General features: G+C 38.1%; 1 protein-coding gene across 3 annotated transcripts in view; it reads left to right on the top strand.

The window, feature by feature from the left end:
• The first annotated feature begins 2684 nt into the window (after positions 1 to 2684).
• Positions 2685 to 20229, top strand: part of VPS13A (vacuolar protein sorting 13 homolog A) — a 237088-nt gene continuing 219543 nt past the window's right edge. Inside the window, exon 1 of one of the 3 annotated variants that reach the window (XM_067744120.1) lies at positions 2685 to 2785. Coding sequence is in view for 1 of the 3 variants with exons in the window: in XM_067744119.1 (XP_067600220.1) it covers positions 3111 to 3210 (100 nt within the window). In the remaining 2 variants the exon portion in view is untranslated. Of the gene's footprint in view, positions 2786 to 2949; positions 3211 to 20229 lie in introns of those variants that run through there. The other 2 variants (XR_010944991.1, XM_067744119.1) reach the window with 2 other exon arrangements.

Below are 20229 nucleotides of genomic sequence, written 5' to 3'. Positions count from 1 at the left end.
TACACCCCTCTTCACCAGTTTAGAAGAATAAATTAAGTTTACATCTTCCTTTTTTTTAATGTTCCAAGTATACAGCATACAGTTGAATGTAATGAAACTCAATCTCCTTGGTTCAAAATCTCCAAAGCTGATTTGTTTTAGACTAAAAGCATTTCAATTAGTATGAGTAAGAGAAGTGTTATTATACTTGGTTCGTAGTTATCTTCTTACTTTATTTAGACAGATTTCTTATTTTGGGTAAAAAGATACATGCTCACTGTAAAAGAAATTTTTTTAAGCTTGAGAGAACAGAGAAAATACATATTATCCGAAGTCTCATTGTCTAGGTAGAGATAATCACCGTTAACATTTGGTGAGCATACATCTAGATTTCTTTCTGTATATATATTCTCTGCACACTTAAAACACATCCACAATTTATATAATTGATATATTATTCTGCACCTTGTTTCTCATAAGTGTATATCACTGACTTCTTTCCATATTAGTATAGATCTTCATTTTTAAAACTTGCATAGTAACTCATTGTGTGTGTGTGTTTACTTAATCATGTTCCCTATAGTGGACATTTAGATTGTTTCTAATTTTTTGCTATTATAAACAATGCTTTAATGAATGTGATTGTGGGATAGCTTGTTGAATATTTATAGTTATTTTCTTAGAGTAAATCTCAAGAAGTGGGATTGCTGAGCTAAGTCATATGCACATGTATGTGCACATATATATATATGTCAGTTTGTACATGTTTACAAACTGCCTTTTAGAAAGATCGTGTTGATTTAAATTTTCACATACACTACCTGGGTAAGGTTCTCGTAAATCTTTCTTAATCTTTTCCTTGTGTCTCCCTTCTAACAAATTTCTCTCTTTTATTTTTTTCTTAAGGATTGGAACACATATCCAAATGACTTTTGATCATTTATATATATATTTTTTAACATTTTGGTTTATTTCTTGTCCTTTTTTCTATGGACTTTAATTTTCGTTTATAATTTTTAAACTGCTAACTGAGATAGGAGTGCAGGGCTTTATGAGGCTAGTCAGGAAAAGTCCTGTAGAATGGCCATCTTCTAGACCTTTTCCTCCAAAAAACCTTTCAGGAACCTGGTGTATTTCAATGGTTTTGTTATCTGAACATCTAGCTTAGTTCCACAATAGTGATGGGAATGATAAGGACAAGCAGCATGGCAATGACATTAACTTGTGGACAGAGTAATTACAATTAGGAGGAAAAAAAAATGTCCACCTAACACTAGATAAGAATTCAGTTACAACATGTCTTCTTTTTTATTTCCAACAGTTTCTCAGAATTTTTCTCATTGTTCTCTTTAGCAAATAAAAGCTGATACTTCTAAAATTTCAGCAGCACACTCTCCCTCACCCCAATTCCACAGTATTTTCATGGATTGTAGAAAACTAGTGTGAAGTGTTTGCAAGATACTTAAAGCATATTTTTGGAGTGAGTTCTAGAAGTTCCTGTACTTTAAATTTATGGTGCTAGATATAACAGTGGAATTTTCTAGCTACTGTATATCTGGCTTCTTATTAATGATAGTACAGTAGCAAAATACCTGATTATAGAAACCTTTTCCTTTTTCTAGGCATTTTAGCTTCTATTAATTTCTCTGTTCAGGTATTCTGAGCTGGATTTCCAATGTCATTAGCCAAATGCAAGAGGAGCAGGTGGGATGGTGGAGTGGAGTCAGCCAGAAGTAACAAGTTCCATCTGTTTCTGCAGAAAATTAGTTGTGTCAACTTGGACGAATCCCTAGCATTGCAGCTTCATTATCTTAAAGACTGAGAGATTGAATTTTGACATAATAAAGGCCCTTCAAATATGAGATTATATAAAAATAATTCATAAACTCATGTAAATATAACATTTTACACTGTATTTGCCAGGCATTCTACTTGCAAAGGAAAACCTTTAAACCTTAAAAAATCTGGATGACTATACACAAAATGCGCTAAAATGATACAAGAATTAATAGAAAGTCATCATTTGCCATGCAGAAAGAAAAAGTTTAAACTACACCCCTACATCTTAAATCCTTAAGAGGGTTATTAATTATAGTTCTCCAAACTTCACATCCAGCATCTCTGTGACCTCAGGCCTTTGGCCCTATTTATATATAAGACCAAATGCGGGGGAGAGAGTGGGTCTGAAAGCGCTCTAATTTTTGTTTGTCAGCCGTTCTGTGTAAGCTCAGGGGTATCTACGTATTTTTTAGAAGGCGCTCCGCAGCTTCCGGGCCGGTTGACTCTCTAAAGGATGAAAGACGGCTCCGTCTACATAACTTGACCAAAAAAGAGTGTGATCTCAGATGCAGGGAAGGGGGCGTGGAATCACAACCCAGAGTTTACTCTTTACTTCCCTCTCTGGATTTGCAGCCCGGGAAGTTAAGACACCAACGGCGCGTCCTCGCCAAGCGCTCTGAGGGCCGGGCGGGGCAGTTACAGGCACCGAGACACTAAGGGGGGGTCGGACCCAGGAAGCCGGCAACGCCCGGGCTCTGCCTGTACCTGCGAACCTGTAATAACAAGTGGGCGCTCCCTGGGACCCCCTCGGGACGCCTCAAGCCTAACAGAGAAAAGGCTAGAATCCGAAGCCTGCTTTACTTAGGTTTAGGACCTCCCCGCCCGGCTGGGGGCGTGTCTCCTCGGTTAGGGGCGGGGCGTTCCTGGCCCGGAGTAACCGCTGCGACCCCCGGCGCCCCGTCCTCGTCTCCACTCCCGGCTCCGGACTGCCGGTGGGGCGGGGTCGTAAAACGCCTGGGAACTCCAGGTACTCGTCCCGTTGCCAGGCGATGGGGGGAGGAGGAGGGGCTGAGGAGAAAGAGCAGCGGCGCTCCGCCCGACAGGGGAACACGTAAGAAAGGCGGCCGCGCAGCCGCCCTACCACCTTTCGGGGCCTCCCGCTCCGACCCAACCCTGGAGCCTGAGCTGCGCATGCGTCGCGCGAGCGGCCGCCTCCGCCTCTAGTAGGGCTCGCGGCGGCGCTGAGCGTCCGGACCCGCGGTCGGAGCCGCCGAATCGAGTGGTCTCGTCAGAAGGGCACGGGAGGGCAGGCGCACGAAGAAGGAGCGCCGCGTTCACCGCGGCTGAGAAAAATGGTGTTCGAGTCGGTGGTCGTGGACGTGTTGAACCGGTTCTTGGGGGACTATGTGGTGAACCTGGACAAGTCCCAGCTCAATCTGGGCATCTGGGCAGGTAACGAGACCGCCGCTGCCCCTCCATCTCGCCTCCCTCCCGGGATCCCGTTGCCGGAGCCCGGCCCAGCCTTCGTGGGGCCTCGGGCCCCTCGCTGCCACCTGCCGCCGCCCTCGTTGGGGTCAGATTACATAGAGCCGGGCGGCAGTTGCGGGGCCTCCGCCGGCAAGTTATTTTTTTGCCGGAGGGGAGTGGGGTCTCGGGTGCGGGATGAAAAGGGCCCCCTTTTTCCGCTGAGGGGACCCGCAGTAGACTCCAGGGTTCTGGAGTTCACGTTCCACAGAGGCGCCCTTTTCTGCCTCTCGCGGTCGGGTTTCAGCTGTGCTGGGCGAGGGGCGGCCACGAGACACACCTGGACTTGGTCTGGTCCCTGTTATTTTACCCCCCTTGGATTGTGCCGGAGGCCCCGGGCAGCCCACGGAGTGTCGCACGCCGCCTCGCACGTGAAAGCAAGGCGCTGTGACCGAAGACGCTCTCTTCCTTCCTCGCCCAGTCTCCGGGTACCGCTAAACTGTGCTGGTTTCTCGGCTCCCCTTTCCGGCCTCACCACCTGGAGTCCCGGTGGCTCGCCTGGGTTCGGCTGATAACACAGAGTGAAAACTCCTGGGCAGAATTACTCGAACGGTTGGTTGTGTGATTTCAATTCACGACCTGACCCAGCAGGGTGTCACGCTTGTTAAGGCTTTGGGGTTTTGTGGGTCACAGTGAGTTACTGAATTTTTTAAGAAACTAGGTGCGCTGTGCAGCATCTCAGACCTGTAAAAGACGGGGATGAACCTGTCCTTAGGTTGCTGAGATGGTGAAGGACCGACGCTTTACTTTGTGTTTGTTTATTCTGGTGCGCTTCCTTATTTGGAGTTTGATTTTCAGTGCTTCCACTGTTTTTGTATTATACTTTTATCTATTTTAAACACCCATTAGAAATTAGATTCCTTTTCTTTATGAAATGCGTCTCCCAGGCCAAAGCTAGAGTTAATTTTTGTGTGTGAGTAGTATATTGTTTCTTTTTTTTAAAATTTTACTGTTCTTGAATATGCCCCTGCAGCCTTCTTCTAAAGTACTTATTTATCTTAATATTTCTCCTTTATGAAATAGTGTAAATAGATAATTTAGTTTGATAAAGAAAACCTCTTGTTACTACTGTTGGCATCTAGTACCTTGATAGAGAGTGGGACCACAAGAACTAAGGACATAAATGCTAGCTCATCACTCTGACTAGTACCAGAAATTTGCAGATGGTTTATACTGTGTTGCTTCTCATTTGCAAAATAAAAATGATAAAAGTGGTCTCCACCTACCTCATTAGGAAGCCTTGAGAACATTGTGTTGTGCTTTGACCTATACTGGAAGTGGCTTCTACATTCAAGGCGGAGGTTTGTGTGGAGTGTGATTTATCAACGGATTTGTTCATTTAAAATTTGCATACACTAAATTCACTCTTGTGATGTACAGTTCTGTCAGTCTTGACAAATGCAAGGAAGCAAGTATCCACCACCACAATCTTGATACAGCAAAATTACATGAAGACCTCAAAATTTCCTCTGCTGCCCCTTTGTAGTCTCCCACCCAACCCCCATCCCTTCTCCTGGCAACCCCTGATCTGTTTCCATCCCTACAGTTTTGCCTTTTCTAGAGTGCCATATAAACGGAATTCTGTGGTATGTAGCTTTTGGGGTCTGATTTCTTAATTTCACTCCTTTCACTTATACAAATGGATTTGAGAGGCATCCATGTGTTGCATGCATCAGTATTTCATTCCTATATTTTTGAGTAATATTTTATTGTATCCTGTAAATGTTTATCCGTTCACCAGTTCAGGGACATTTCAGTTGTTGGTGATTATGAATAGAGCTACTATAAACATTCATGTATACGTTTTTGTGTGGACATAAATTTTTATTTCTTTTTGGGATTTCGAGGTTCCATGGTAAGGGAATACTTAATTTATATGAAACTGTGGAACTGCTTTTCAAGTGGCTATCCATTTTGCTATCTCACTAACATTGTATGGGTGTTTAGTTGCTCTACACTCTCACTAGCACTTAGTATTGTCATTTAAAACACTTTTTTAAAGCTTTTCTAATAGGTAAATAGTGGTAAAGCCTTGTGGTTTTAATTTGTATTTCCTTAGTGATTGAGGGTGTTGAGCATCTTTTCATGTTATTCCTTCCTGTTTGTATATTTCTGTTGGTGAAATGTCTGTTCAAATCTTACTCATTTTAATTGGATTATTTTTCTGTTGAGATTTAATTTACATACCATTAAATTCACCCTTTTAAAATGTACAATTCAGTGTTTTTTAGTATAGCCACAAAATAGTGCAACTGTCACCACTATCTAATTCCGGAACATTTTCAACACTCCAAAAATAAATCTTATACCTATAAACAGTCAGTACAGATTTATCCCCACCCTTCCTCTGGCAACCAGTAATCTACTTTCTGTCTTCTGTGGATTTGCCAATTCTGGACATTTCATTTAAATGGAATCACAGGGGCTTCCCTGGTGGCGCAGTGGTTAAGAATCCGCTTGCCAATGCAGGGGACATGGGTTCGATCCCTGGTCGGGGAAGATCCCACCTGCCACGGAGCAGCTAAGCCTGTGTGCCACAACTACTGAGCCTGCACTCTAGAGCCCGCGAGCCACAACTACTGAAGCCCGCGCGCCTAGAGCCTGTGCTCTGCAACAAGAGAAGCCACTGTGATGACAAGTCCATGCACCGCAACGAAGAGTAGCCCCTGCTTCCCGCAAGTAGAGAAAGCCTGCGCACAGCAACAAAGACCCAACGCAGCCAAAAATAAATAAATAAAATAAAATAAATAAGTGGAATCACAATATACATGGCCTCTTTTTCTGGCTTCTTTCCCTTAATTTTATATTTTCAAGGTTCGTTTATATTGTAGCGTATATCAGTATTTCATTCTTTTTTGTGACTAATATTCCATTATATGGATATAACTCATTTTGTTAATCCATTCATCAGTTGATGGACATTTAAGTTATTATTTTTCCTTTTATGAGTAATACTGCTGTGAACATTCATGTACAAGTTTTTCGTGAGCATATATTTTAAATGCTTTGGGTATGTACCTAGAAGTGGAATTTCTGAGTCATATGGTAACTCTTTTAGACTTTTTAAGGAACTTCCAAACTCTTTTCCAAAGTGTTTTCTTATTGTTGAGTATTGAAAGTTCTTTAAATATTATGGATACAAGTCCTTTGTAAGATACGTGATTTAAAAATACTTTCTCCCAGTCTTTTCCAAGTCTGTCTTTTGCAAAATAAAAGTTTAAAATTTTGATCAGTTCCAGTTTATCAAAAAATTTTTATGTCATGCTTTTTTTTAATTTTAATTTTTTAATTTTTGGCTGTGTTGGGTCTTCATTGCAGTGCACGGACTTCTCATCACAGTGGCTTCTCTTGTGGAGCACTGGCTCTGGGCGCGTAGGCTTCAGTAGTTGTGGCTCGAAGGCTGTAGAGCACAGGCTCAGCAGTTGTGGCACATGGGCTTAGTTGCTTCACAGCATGTGGCATCTTCCCCGACCAGGGCTCGAACCTGTGTCCTCTGCACTGGCAGGCAGATTCTTAACCACTGCACCACCAGAGAAGTCCCAATGTCATGCTTTTCATGAGTCAGTTATATCTGTGAAATCTTTAACCCGAAGTCACAAAGATTTTCTCTTATGTTTTATTCCAGAAGTTTTATAATTTTATATTTTACATTTTTGTAAATGTAAAATTTCTGATCCATTTTTGTATAAAGTGCAGTATAGGTTGAAGGTTGGGGTTTCTTTGTTTGCATGTCGATACAAATGTCCAATTTTTCTAGCACGAGTTGCTTAAAAGAATATCCTTTCTCCATCGAATTATCTTTGAACGTTTGTAAAAAAATCAGTAGACTTTATATTTTATGGGTTTATTTTTGAACTGTATCTGTTTCAACGATCTGTGTGTCCATCTGTTCACCTATACCATGCTTATCTTGATAACTGTAACTTTATAGTGTCTTGAAATCAGGTAGTGTGATCCCTCTAATTTTGGTGTTTACCACATTTTAAAAATAATGTGTTAGTGTTTTATGTATCAAAGTTGGTTATATTTTGTTAAATGAAGCTTTGAATAATAGCTAGAATTTTAAAAAATTCTTGGAGAATTTAAAAAGCAATAGTTTTTGTTTGTTTGTTTTTTTGCGGTACGCGGGCCTCTCACTGTTCTGGCCTCTCCCGTTGCGGAGCACAGGCTCCGGACGCGCAGGCTCAGTGGCCATGGCTCACGGGCCCAGATGCTCCGCGGCACGTGGGATCTTCCCGGACCAGGGCATGAACCCGTGTCCCCTGCACCGGCAGGCGGACTCTAAACCACTGTGCCACCAGGGAAGCCCAAAGCAATAATTTTTTGATAATCTTAGAGGGTTAAAAAATTCTTTGAAAATTTCAATAATAGAAGCTAAATGTTACATAGGAAAAATGTTAAGATGATGGGCTTAATATTTTATGGTCTAATATCAGAAGGATCTGTTAGTTTTAAATGTATGGTTTTGCTAGGTTTCTGTGTAATAATCCAGCCAATTTCACTATTGGCATATGAATCGTATGAATTAGTATACAGGAGTTAAATGGATGGTTTCATATCTAATAATGGAAAAATTGTTTCAGAGATGGCTCTTTGGAAATTAGAATTCATTTTTCCTTAGAAACATTGTTATATATGCATGGAGTTTACAAAAACTAATTATAGTGCAGCAGAACAGTACTACTATACTGGGTCCTGTACAGTATGTAGACTGAGTGCCAGAAGCATCTATTTTGTGTAAGGAGAAAGACGAATTGAGTTTTTTCTCAAACTCCTGGCAAATTCTGATGTTGGTAAAGTATACTTTTTATACAGTGTTATTTACACCCTTCCACCCACCCTTCCCGTGTATCACCTATTTAGGGAGGTGGTAGTATTTATACTTCATAGACTTCATCTGAAGTTCGCCTCCCTACTTTGCTAAACCATCTAGCATTTAATATTTCCTTCAAGAGCTAGGCTGCATCAGAATCAGTCATACATGCTTGTTAGAAATACAGATTTTTTTGGAACCACTTCCCAGACATTATCATTCATTTATCTAGAGTAGGACACCAAAAAAGTTTTTTTTAAAACAAATGACACAGGGGATTGTGATGTACAATTGGGTGCATTTGAAGAGCACTTTCAGGGCAAAAATACTAGAAATTCAGGGGCAGAAGTAATAGTAAGTGTGGCTTGTATGATAGAATTATCATTTGTAACATAGAGCGTACCTCTTAATGTTATAGTTTTCCTTCTCACTTTCTTGTTGTTTGCTCCAGAATTACAGTACTTGGGCAAATTAAAAAATTTTGTTATGCCCGCCATCTTTATGTAACATTAGAAACTCAGATTTCTTCTTCTTTATCTTAAACTAACTTGCATATTCTATTTTTGAAATGGTAATCTCTCAGTTTTCTCTTTATATATAGTCTTATATTCAGTGGCCTCTTAATGCATACCCCCAGTAGAACAGTAACTCTATAGGAAGATGAAGATTCAGCCAGGGCACAGTTCCTGATTTTAAGAAGTCATTCTTCTGTGATAGGAATATACTGGGAAACCAAACAAATGATTGTCTAGTGGAATTGCCAATTAAATATTGGTTTTTCTTTTATGTTCTTGTTACCGAACCAAATTTCCGTCTGCTTGCTGGCATGCAGTAAAGCCATTCTACTGACACCGGATTGTGGTAAAAGAAAGTGCAGCATTTATTGCAGGGCGCCAAGCAAGGAGTCCAGGGCGGCTAGTGCTTAAAAGACCTGAACTCTCCAAAGGCTTTCAGGGAAAGGTTTATAAAGACAGGGTGAGGGAGGGATTTGTGAGGTATGTGAACAGCTCGTGGACATTCTTCTGATTGGTTGGTGGTGAGGTTATTGAGGGTCAGCATCATCAACCTGGAGGTTCCAACCAGTCTGGGGTCTCTGTGATTGTGGGCAGCATACAGTTAACTTCTTCCACCTGGTGGGGGTTTCAGTATCTGAAAAAACAGCTCAAAGGACATGGCTCAGAATATTATCTATAGCCCTTGAGGAGGAACTAAAAGTCCTTGACTTTGTTAATGGCTAACTATTATTATTTTGCCTTGCTTGACTGTTTTCCTTTCTGCATTTTCTCAATTCTCTGATTAAATTTATTCTTTGACTAAAGTTTTTCTACAGACAAAAGGCAGGCGGAGAACATGGGTGGGTGTCTATCCTGGGAAGGCCTCATAGGGTCCTGCTTGGTTACATTCTAAGATACTTTCATAAAACTTTAGAGTTGAAAGGGAACATTTTATTATGACAAGTAGTCAAACATACATCAGTGTTACAAGATTTTACAGTCTATATCCATATACCCACAATCTAGATTCTACCATTAATTGGATATTAACAGTTTTATTGAGGTATAATTGACAAATAGTAAAATGCACATATTTAAAGTCTACAATTTGATAAATCTTAACACGTGTTCACCTAGGAAATCATAATCATGATCAAGCTAATGAACATATCCATCATGCCCAAAAGTTTGCTTGCCCACACCCCCAGAGAAATCCATTATTACTACTTTTTCTACCGTACATACCTCTATTTCTGGTATACTGAGAGGTTTTGTTCAAGAATGTGTGTTGGATTTTGTAAAGTGATTTTTCTACATCTACTGATATGATCATAGGATTTTTCTATGAGCCATAGGATTGCATTGATTTTTGAATGTGGAACAAGGCTTTAATGCCTGGAATTAATCCCACTTCACCATAGTATTATTATTTTTATACATTGTTGGATTCAATTTTCTGATATTTTATTGAGGATTTTTGCATCTATGTTCATGAAAGATATTGGTCAGTAGTTTTTCTTTCTTGTAATATTTTCATCTGGTTTTGGTATTAGGGTAATACTGACCTCATAGATGAGTTAGAAATGTTCATATGTTATCTGGAAGAGATTGTAAGGAATTAGTGTCATTTTTTCCTTAAATATTTGGTAGAACATTAGTGAAACCATCTGGGCATTATGCTTTCAGTTTTGAAAGATTATTATTGATTCCGTTTCTTTTACAGATATAGGCCTATTTAGATGATTTTTTCTTGTATGTGTTTTTGTAGAGTGTATTTTTCAAGGAATTGGTACATTTCATCTAAGTTATAACATTTGTGGATGTGTTTATAATATTTCTTTACTAACCTTTTAATGTCCGTGGGATCAGTAGTGATGGCCCTTCCTTTCATTTCTGATATTAGTAATTTGTGTCTTTTCTCTTTCTTCTTAGTTAACATGGCTAGAGAGTTACCAGTTTTATTGATATTTTCAAAGAACCAGGTTTTGGTTTCATTGAAATCTCTATTGATTTTCTGGATTGAATTACATTGACTTCTCTAATTCTTATGATTTCTTTTCTTCTTACTTAGGATTTACTTTGCTCTTCTTTTTCTAGTTTCCTAAGGTGGAAGCTTAGATTATTGGTTTTAGATCTTTCTCCTTTTCTAGTATATGCATTGGATGGTATAAATTTCCCTCTAAGCCCTGATTTGCTGCATGTCACAAATTTTGATAAGTCATATTTTCATTTGACTCAAAATATTTTACGAATTTCTTTTGAGACTGCTTCTTTGACTTACGTGTTATTTAAAGCTAGTGTTTATTTAATCTTCAGATATTTGGGGATTTTCCAGCTTTCTTCCAGAAATCATTACGATTTCTAGTTTAATTCCATTGTGTTCTGAAAGCAAACTTGGTATGACTTCTGTTCCTTTAAATTTGTTAAGGTATGTTTTACGGCCCAGAATATGACTTATCTTGGTTGATGTTCTGTGTGAGCTTGAGAAGAATATGTAATCTGCTGCTGTTGGATGAAATGTTCTATAAATTTGTTATATCCCTTTATTTTTAATTTGTCTGTGTCTTTATATTTAACATTGGTTTCTTGTCTTGCCATTTGTGACAACATGGTTGGACCTTGAGAATTATTTTGTTAACTGAAGTAAGTCAGATGGAGACAGACAAATGCTATATTTCACTCATATGTGGAGTGAAAAAAACAAACAGGGACTTCCCTGGCAGTCCAGTGGTTAGGACTCCATGCTTCCACTGCAGGGGGCATGGGTTCAATCCCTTGTCAGGGAACTAAGATCCTGCATGCTGTGTGGTGTGGCCAAAATATTAAAAACAAACAAAAAAACCCAAAACCAAAGTAAATGAAGAAACCAAACCAATCAAAAAACAAGTATGTAGATACAGAGAATAGAATAGTGGTTACCAGAGGGATAGGGGTTGGGGGGAGGGCAAAATGGGTAGAGGGTGTATGGTGATGTATGGTGATGACTGGAAACTAAATTTTTGGCGGTGAGCAAGCTTTTATACAAAAGTGGAAAAATAATTTGTACACGTGAAACTTATATAATGTTACAAACCAATGTTACCACAATAAAAAGTAATTAAAAAATAATTTAAAAATAAAGTGGGTTTCTTGTAGACACCTTGTAGTTGGGTTTGTTTTTTTATCCACTCTTATCATGTCTCTTTTAATTAGTATGTTCAGACCATTCACATTTAATTTAAAATGATTATTGATATAGTCGGGTTAATGGATTTATATTTATCATAGTTGTAACTCTTTTTGTTGCATGTCTGTCTTTGCTTTTAAAAATCTCCGCCTCTTTTTCTTTCTCTGGTTTTAATTGAGTATTTTATATGGTTTAATTTTTTCTTTTTTTTTTTTGGTCATTGCCTTAAAATTGCAGTATACATTTAAAATTTAGAACTAATCTAGGTCCACTTTCAAATAATACTGTCCTGCTTCAGGGATAGTGGAGGTATCTTGTAACAGTATTCCATTCCATTTCTTCTGCTTCTTCATAACATTGTTATTATTCATTTCACTTATCCATAAACTGTACTCAATGTACTGTTGCTATTATTATTTAGAACAATTTTCCATTAGACCTTTAAGAATAAGGAAACTAAAAGGCTTAATTTTACCTTAATTTATTCCTTCTCTAATGCTTTTGTAGGTCTGAGTTTCTGACCTCTATCATTTCCTTTCTTTCTGAAAACTTTTTTTTTTTTTTTTTTTTTTTTGCTGTACTTGGGCCTCTCACTGTTGTGGCCTCTCCCGTTGCGGAGCACAAGCTCCGGACGCGCAGGCTCAGCGGCTATGGCTCACGGGCCCAGCCGCTCCGCGGCATGTGGGATCTTCCCGGACTGGGTCACGAACCCATGTCCCCTGCATTGGCAGGCGGACTCTCAACCACTGCACCACCAGGGAAGCCCCTCTGAAAACTTTTAACATTTCTTGCAAGGGAGGTCCACTGGCAACAAATTCTGTCAGTTTTTGTTTGAGAAAGATTTTATTTCTCCTTCACCCCCATCCCCATTACAGATTGTGGTTAAATACATACAATTTGAAATTTATCATAACCATTTTTAAGTGTACAGTGGCATTAGGTATATTCTCATTGTTGTGTAACCATCACCACATCCATCTCCGGAACTCTTTTTGTCTTGCACAACTGTAATACTGTACCCATTAAGCAGTAACTACACATTTTCCCTCCCCTCTGCCTCTGGCAACCACCATTCTATTTTGTGCCTCTATGAATTTGACTATTCTAGGTACCCCATGTAAGTGGTATCATGCAATATTTGTTCTTTTGTGTCTGACATATTTCACTTAGCATAATGTCTTCAAGGTTAATCTGTTATAGCATATGTCAGAATTTCATTCATTTTTAAGCGTGAATTATGTCCCATTGTATGTATATACCACATTTTGTTTCTCCATTCATCTGTCAGTGGACACAGTGGTTGTTTCCACGTTTTAGCTATTGTGAATAATGCTGCTACAAACATGAGTGTACAAATGTCTCTTTGAGTCCCTGCTTTCAAATATTTTTGGTATATACCCACAAGTGGAATTGCTGGGTCATATGGTAATTAATTTTTTCAGGGACCACAATACTACTTTCCATAGCAGTCACACTGTTTTACATTCCCACCAGTGGTGCACAAGGGTTCCAATTTCTCCGCATCCTCAGAAAATAATTACTTTGTTTTGTTGGTAGTAGCCATCCTAATGGATGTGAGGAGCCATCTCATTGTCATTTTGATTTGCACTTCCATATTGATTAGTAGTGATTTTGAACATCTTTTCTTGTGCTTATGGGCCATTTGTATATCTTCTTTAGAAAAATATGTGTTCAAGATCTTTGACCATTTTTAATTGGGTTGTTTGGTTTTTTGTTGTTGAGTTGTAGGAGCTCTTTATATATTCTGAATTAGATGTGTGACTTGTATATATTTCCTGTTCCATGTGTTACCTTTTCAATGTTGATAGTGTCCTATGATGCACAGAAGTTTTTAATTTTGATGAAGTCCAAATCTTCTATTTTTTGTTGTTGTTTTTTGGTGTCATGTCCAAGAAATCATTGCCAAATCGAGATCATGCAACTTTTTACCTATGCTTTCTTTTGAGAATTTTATAGTTTTAGGTCTGACATTTAAGTCTTTGATCCATTTTGAGTTAATGTTTGGATATAGTATTGAAAAGACAGTTTGCAAATTGAATGATCTCAGTAGCCTTGTAAATAATCATTTAACTATATATGTGAGGGTTTATTTCTTGGCTCTCTATTCGATTGGTCTAAGTTTTTGTGTTCCAGCACCATGCTGGATTTTGTTTCGTTTTTATTGAAATAGAGTTGATTTACAATACTGTGTGAGTTTCAGGTGTACAGCATAGTGAGTCATTATTTCTGCAGATTATATTCTGCTATAGGTTATTAGTGGGTATAATTCCCTGTGCTATATAGTAAATCCTTGTTTCTTATCTATTTTATATATAGCAGTTTGTATATCTTCATCCCATACCCCAAAATTGTCCCTCCTTCTGTCCCTCTCCCCTTTGGTAACCACAAGTTTGTTTTCTATGTCTGTGAACCTGTTTTGTATATACATTCATTTGTATTATTTTTTGGATTCCATATATAAGTGATATAGTATCATGTTTGTCTTTCTCTGACTTTTTTCACTAAGCGTAGTATTCTCTAGGTCCATCCTTGTTGCTGCAGTTGGCCGTATTTCATTCTTTTTTATGGCTGAGTAATATTCCATTGTGTGTGTGTATGTATGTGTGTGTGTCACATCTTAGTCCAGTCACCTATTGATGGGCATTTGGGTTGCTTCCATGTCTTGGCTATTGTAAATGGTGTTACTATGAACATTGGGGTGCATGTATCTTTTTTGAATTAGTGTTTTCTTTTTTTCTGGCTATATACACAGGAGTGGAATTGCTGGATCATATGCTAGTTCTATTTTTAGTTTTTTTAAGGTACCTCCATACTGCTCTCCATCGTGGCTGCACCAATTTACGTTCCCACCAACAGTGTATGAGGGTTCCCTTTTCTCCATATCCTCTCCAGCATTGTTGTTTGTAGACTTTTGATGATAGCCATTCTGACAGGTGTGAAATGGTTTTGATTTGCATTTCTCTAATAATTAGCAATATTGAGAATCTTTTCATGTGCCTATTAGCCGTCTATATGTTGTCTTTGGGAAAATGTCTATTCAAGTCTTCCACCCATTTTTTTTAATGGATTGTTTGTTTTTTTGATATTGAGTTGTATGAGCTGTTTGCATATTTTGGATATTAACCCCTTGTCAGTCACATCATTTGCAAATATATTCTCCCATTCCATATGTTGTCTTTTTAGCAAGCACCATGTTGTTTTGATCACTGTGCTTTTGTTAGTACATTTCAAAATCAGGAAATGTGAGACTGCCAAGTTTCTTTTGAAGGTTGTTTTGACTGTTTGTGGGTCCTTTGAGATGCCATATGAATTTTTCTATTTCTGTAAAAAATATTGGGATTTCAATGTGGATTACATTGAATCTGTAGGTTGCTTTGAGTAGTACTGATATCTTAACAATATTGTCTTCCAGTCTGTGAACATGGAATGTCTTTCCATTTATATGTGTTTTTACTTTATTTCAACAATGTTCTATAGGTTTTGGGGTATAAGTCATTCTCCCTTCCCTCCCCCGCCATTAAGTTTATTCCTAAGCATTTTATTATTTTTGACGCTATTGTAAATGGAATTTTTTTCTTAATTTCCATCTTGAATTGTTCATTGTAAGTGTATAGAAACAACTGATTTTTGTGTTTTGATTGTGTACCCAGCAACATGCTGAATCCATTTATTCTAGCACGGTTTTTTTGTGGAATATTTGTTTTTCTTCATATAAGATCATGCTGTCTGAACAGAGAGAATTTTACTTCTTCCTTTCCAACGTGGATGCCTTTTATTTATTCTTCTTGCCCAATTGCTCTGGCTATGACTTTCTGTGTTGAATAAAAGTGGCAAAAGTGGGCATCCTTATCTTTTTCCTGATGTTAGAGGAAAAGACTTGTCTTTCATCATTGAGTATGATGTTCATTGTGGGCTTTTCATATATGGCTTTAATATATTGAGGCAGTTTCCTTTAATTCCTAACTTTTTGAGTGTTTTTATCATGAAAGAATGTTGAAATTTTTTTGAATGCATTTTCTTCATCAGTTGCGGTGATCTGTGTTTTTTCCTTCATTCTGTTAATGAGGTGTATCACATTGATTGAATTTGTATATTGAACCATCTTTCCATTCTTAGAATGTTATACTGAGTAATGGTTTATAATTCTTTTAGTGTACCATTGAATTTTGTTTGCTAGTATTCTGTTGAGGATTTTTGCCTCAGTATCCATGGGGGATATTGATCTGTAGTTTTCCTGTGGTATCTTTGTCTGGCTTTGGTATCAGATTAATGCTGACCTCATATATTAAGTTTGTGGAAGTATTTCCTTTTCTTCAGTTTTTGGGAAGAATTTGAGGAGGATTGGTGTTCTCTTTTAAATGTTTGAAGAAGAAACTATCTGATCCTGGGCTTTTGTTGTTGTTGTGGGTTTTTGATTAATGATGAAATCTCATTACTAATTATAGATCTGTTCAGATTATGCATTTCTTCATGATTCATTAGTGGTAGGATGAGTGTTTTTAGGAATTTATCCATTTTATCTAGGCTATCAAATTTGTTGACATACAGCTGTTCGTAGTATTCTTACAATCCTTTTTATTTTTGTAAAATTGGTAGTACTATCCCCTCCTTCATTTCTCATTTTAGTTACAGTTGACTCTTGAACAATGCAGGGGTTAGGGGCATCGAACCCCCACACAGTCGAAAATCTGCATATAACTTTACAATTGGCCTTCCATATCTGTGGTTCACATTCTTGGATTCAGCTATCAGTGGATCATGTAGTACTGAAGTACGTACTTATTGGAAAAAAATCCACATGTAAGTGGATCCACAAAATTCAAACCTGTGTTGTTCAAGGGTCAATTGTATTTGACTCTTCTCTCTTTTTCTTGGTCAGGCTAGCTAATGATTTATCAATTTTGTTGACATTTTTTGTTTCTTGTAACAGCTTTTGACTTAAAGTCTGTTTTGTCTAATATCAGTATAGCTATTTCTGCTCTCTTGGTTATTATTTGCATGGGAAATCTTTTTTAATCCTTTCACTTTTGAGCTATGTGTGGTTTCAAGCTTTTGGTTTCATCAATTTTCTCTTGGTTTTCTGTTCTTTGTTTTGCTTATGTCTGTTCTAAACTTTATTATTTCATTCCTTCTGGTAGCTTTGGGTGTAGTTAATCTTTTTCTGTTTCTTTAAGATGCAAATTTAGGTTGTTGATTTGGGATTATTTCTTCCTTTTTTTTTTTTTTTTTTGCGGGTACGAGGGCCTCTCACTGTTGTGGCCTCTCCCGTTGCAGAGCACAGGCTCCGGACACGCAGACTCAGCAGCCACAGCTCACGAGCCCAGCTGCTTTGCGGCATGTGGGATCCTCCCGGACCAGGGCATGAACCCGCGTCCCCTGCATCGGCAGGCAGACTCTCAACCACTGCGCCACCTGGGAAGCCCATTTCTTCCTTTTTAATGTAAACATTTACTGCTATAATTTGTCTCCCAGGACTGCTCTTGCTGCATCCCATACATTTTGGTATGTTGTTTCCATTTTAATTTTTCTTAAATTGTTTTAAAATTTTTCTTGTGATTTCTTCTTTGATTCATTGCTTGAGTGTGTTAATTTTCATATATTTGTGGATTTTTTTTTTTTTTTTTTTGGCTGTGTTGGGTGTTCGTTGCTGCGCGCGGGCTTTCTCTAGTTGTGGAGAGCGGGGGCTACTCTTCGTTGCAGTGCGCAGGCTTCTCATTGCAGTGGCTTCTCTCGTTGTGGAGCACGGGCTGTAGGTGCGTGGGCTTCTGTAGTTGTGGCACATAGGCTCAGTAGTTGTGGTGCACGGGCTTAGTTGCTCCGTGGCATGTGGGATCTTCCCAGACCAGGGCTTGAACCCGTGTCCCCTGCATTGGCAGGTGGATTCTCAACCACTGTGCCACCAGGGAAGCCCCTATTTGTGGATTTTTTAGTTTTCCTTCTGCTGTTGATTTCTGGATTCATTCCACTCATTCCATCAGGAAACATAGCTTATATAATTTCAATCTTTTAAAATTTATTTAGATTCTTTTGTTGCCTAACAGTCTTATACTGGAAAATGTTCCCTGCGCACTTGAGGAAATTGTGTATTCTGTTGTTGGGTAAGGGTGTTCTGTATATATTTGTTAAGTTCAATTCATCTATTTTCTTGTTAACCTTCTGTCTGGTTGTTCCATCCATTACTAAAGTTGTGTATTGAAGCCGCCTACTAATACTATAGAGCTGTCTATTTCTCTCTTCAATTATGTTAGTGTTTGCTTCATATGTTTTTGATTTCTGATGTTTGGTGCATATATGTTTATAACTTTTATATCTTCTTAGTGAATTGACCCTTTTATCATCTTATAATGCCCTTTTTTGTTTCTTGTAACAGCTTTTGACTTAAAGTCTGTTTTGTCTAATATCAGTATAGCTATTTCTGCTCTCTTTTGCTTATTATTCACAAGGGAAATCTTTTTTAATCCTTTCACTTGTGAGCTATGTGTGGCATTAGACCTAACATAGAGGGACCCTGTTTTTGTTTGTTTTTGTTTTTTTAAATTCCTTTTGTCCATCTGTGTCTTTTGATTGGGAAGTTTAAACTGTTTACACTTAAAGCAATTACTGATAGGGAAGGATTTACTATTGCTGTTTTGTTCATTATTTTATGTCTTATGACTTTTTGTTTCTCTTTTTTTCTTATTGCTTTCTTTGTGTTCAATTTTTTTGTAGTGATGTGTTTTTTTGTTTTTTTTTTTCCGGTACGTGGGCCTCTCACTGTTGTGGCCTCTCCCGTTGCGGAGCACAGGCTCCGGACGCGCAGGCTCAGCGGCCATGGCTCACGGGCACAGCTGCTCCACAGCATGTGGGATCTTCCCGGACCGGGGCACGAACCCGTGTCCCCTGCTTCGGCAGGCGGACTCTCAACCACTGCGCCACCAGGGAAGCCCAGTGATGTGTTTTGATTCCCTTATTTCCTTTTGTGTATAGTCTATAGATATTTCCTTTGTGGTTCCACAGGGATTACATATAATATCTTAACGTTATAACAGTATATTTTAAACTGATACTGACTTAAATTCAATTGCATACAGTAACTTTACTCCTTTACAGCTTGCCTCCCCATCTTTGTTATTGATGTTAAAAAAAAAAAACATGACATCTTTATATAGTATGTATCTAGTAACATAGCTTTATAACTTTTTAATCTTTTTGTCTTTTAAACCCTGTAAAAATAAAAAATGGAGTTAAAAAGTTGAACCACAATAGTACTGGTTTTTATATTTGCCCATGTATCTTTGTTTATTGGAGAACTTTATATTTTTATATGGCTTCATGTTAGCACCTAGCATCCTTTCTTTTTAACTTGAAGGACTCCCTTTGAAACTTCTTGTAAGGCAGCTTTGCTGGTAATGAACTCCTTCAGCTTTTGTTTATCGGAGAATATCTTAATTTTCCCCTCATTTTTTCTGGATATAATGCTCTTGATTGACAGTTTTTGTTATAATTCAGCACTTTAAATATATTATTCCCCTGTTTTCTGGCTTACAGTGTTTCTGCTGAGAAATCTACTGATAATCTTATTGAGGATCCTATGTACATGTCAAGTTGCTTTTCTCTTGTTGCCTTTAATAGTCTCTCTTTGATTATTGTGTTTCTTGTTTGAGATTCTTGAATTTATATATCCATGTCTTTCTTCAAATTTGGGAGGTTTCTGGCTATTATTTCTTCAAATAAGCTCTCTACCCATTTATCTGTCCTCCTTGTGGACTCCCATGATTAACGATATATTGACCCCCTTAATGATGTCCCATAAGTCCCTTAGCCTCTGTTCACTTTTCCTCATTTTTTTTTTTTTTTACTCCTAACTGTGTATTTTCAAATGACCTGTCTTCAAGTTTTCTGATTCATTCTTTTGCCTGTTCAAGTCTGCTTTTGATTTTCTCTAGTGAGTTTTCAATCCAGTTATTCCTTATATCTCCGTTGGTGTGTGTGTGTGTTTTCTACTTTCTTTCAAGACTTGTTGTAGTTGATCTCATGTACATACAACATTGAATAAGGTTAAGGTGTGCAACATGTTGGTTTGATACATTTATATATTGCAGTATGGTTACCACCATAGCTTTAGCTGACACCTCTATCGATTAACGTCAATATCGTTTCTTTTTTGTGGTGAGAATGTTTAAGATTTAGTTTCTCAGCAGTTGTTGAAATATATAATACACTATTTTGACTGTAGTCACCATGCGCTACATTAGATCTCCATAACTTAATTATCATAGTTGCAAGTTTATGTCCTTTAACAACATCTCCCCAATTCTCCCACATTCCAGTCCCTGGTAACCACCATTCTACTCTGTTTCTACAAGTTTGGGTTTTTTAGATTCTTCACATAAATGATGTCGTACAGTGTTCATCTTTCTCTGTCTGGCTTATCTCACTAACCATAAGCCCCTCAGAGGGAGTCCATCCTTGTT

The sequence above is a fragment of the Pseudorca crassidens genome, chromosome 7 (genome assembly GCF_039906515.1).
Source record: "Pseudorca crassidens isolate mPseCra1 chromosome 7, mPseCra1.hap1, whole genome shotgun sequence".
NCBI lineage: Eukaryota > Metazoa > Chordata > Mammalia > Artiodactyla > Delphinidae > Pseudorca > Pseudorca crassidens.
The sequence above is the reverse complement of the archived record's forward strand: the minus strand, read 5'-3'. Positions and strand labels throughout refer to the sequence as shown.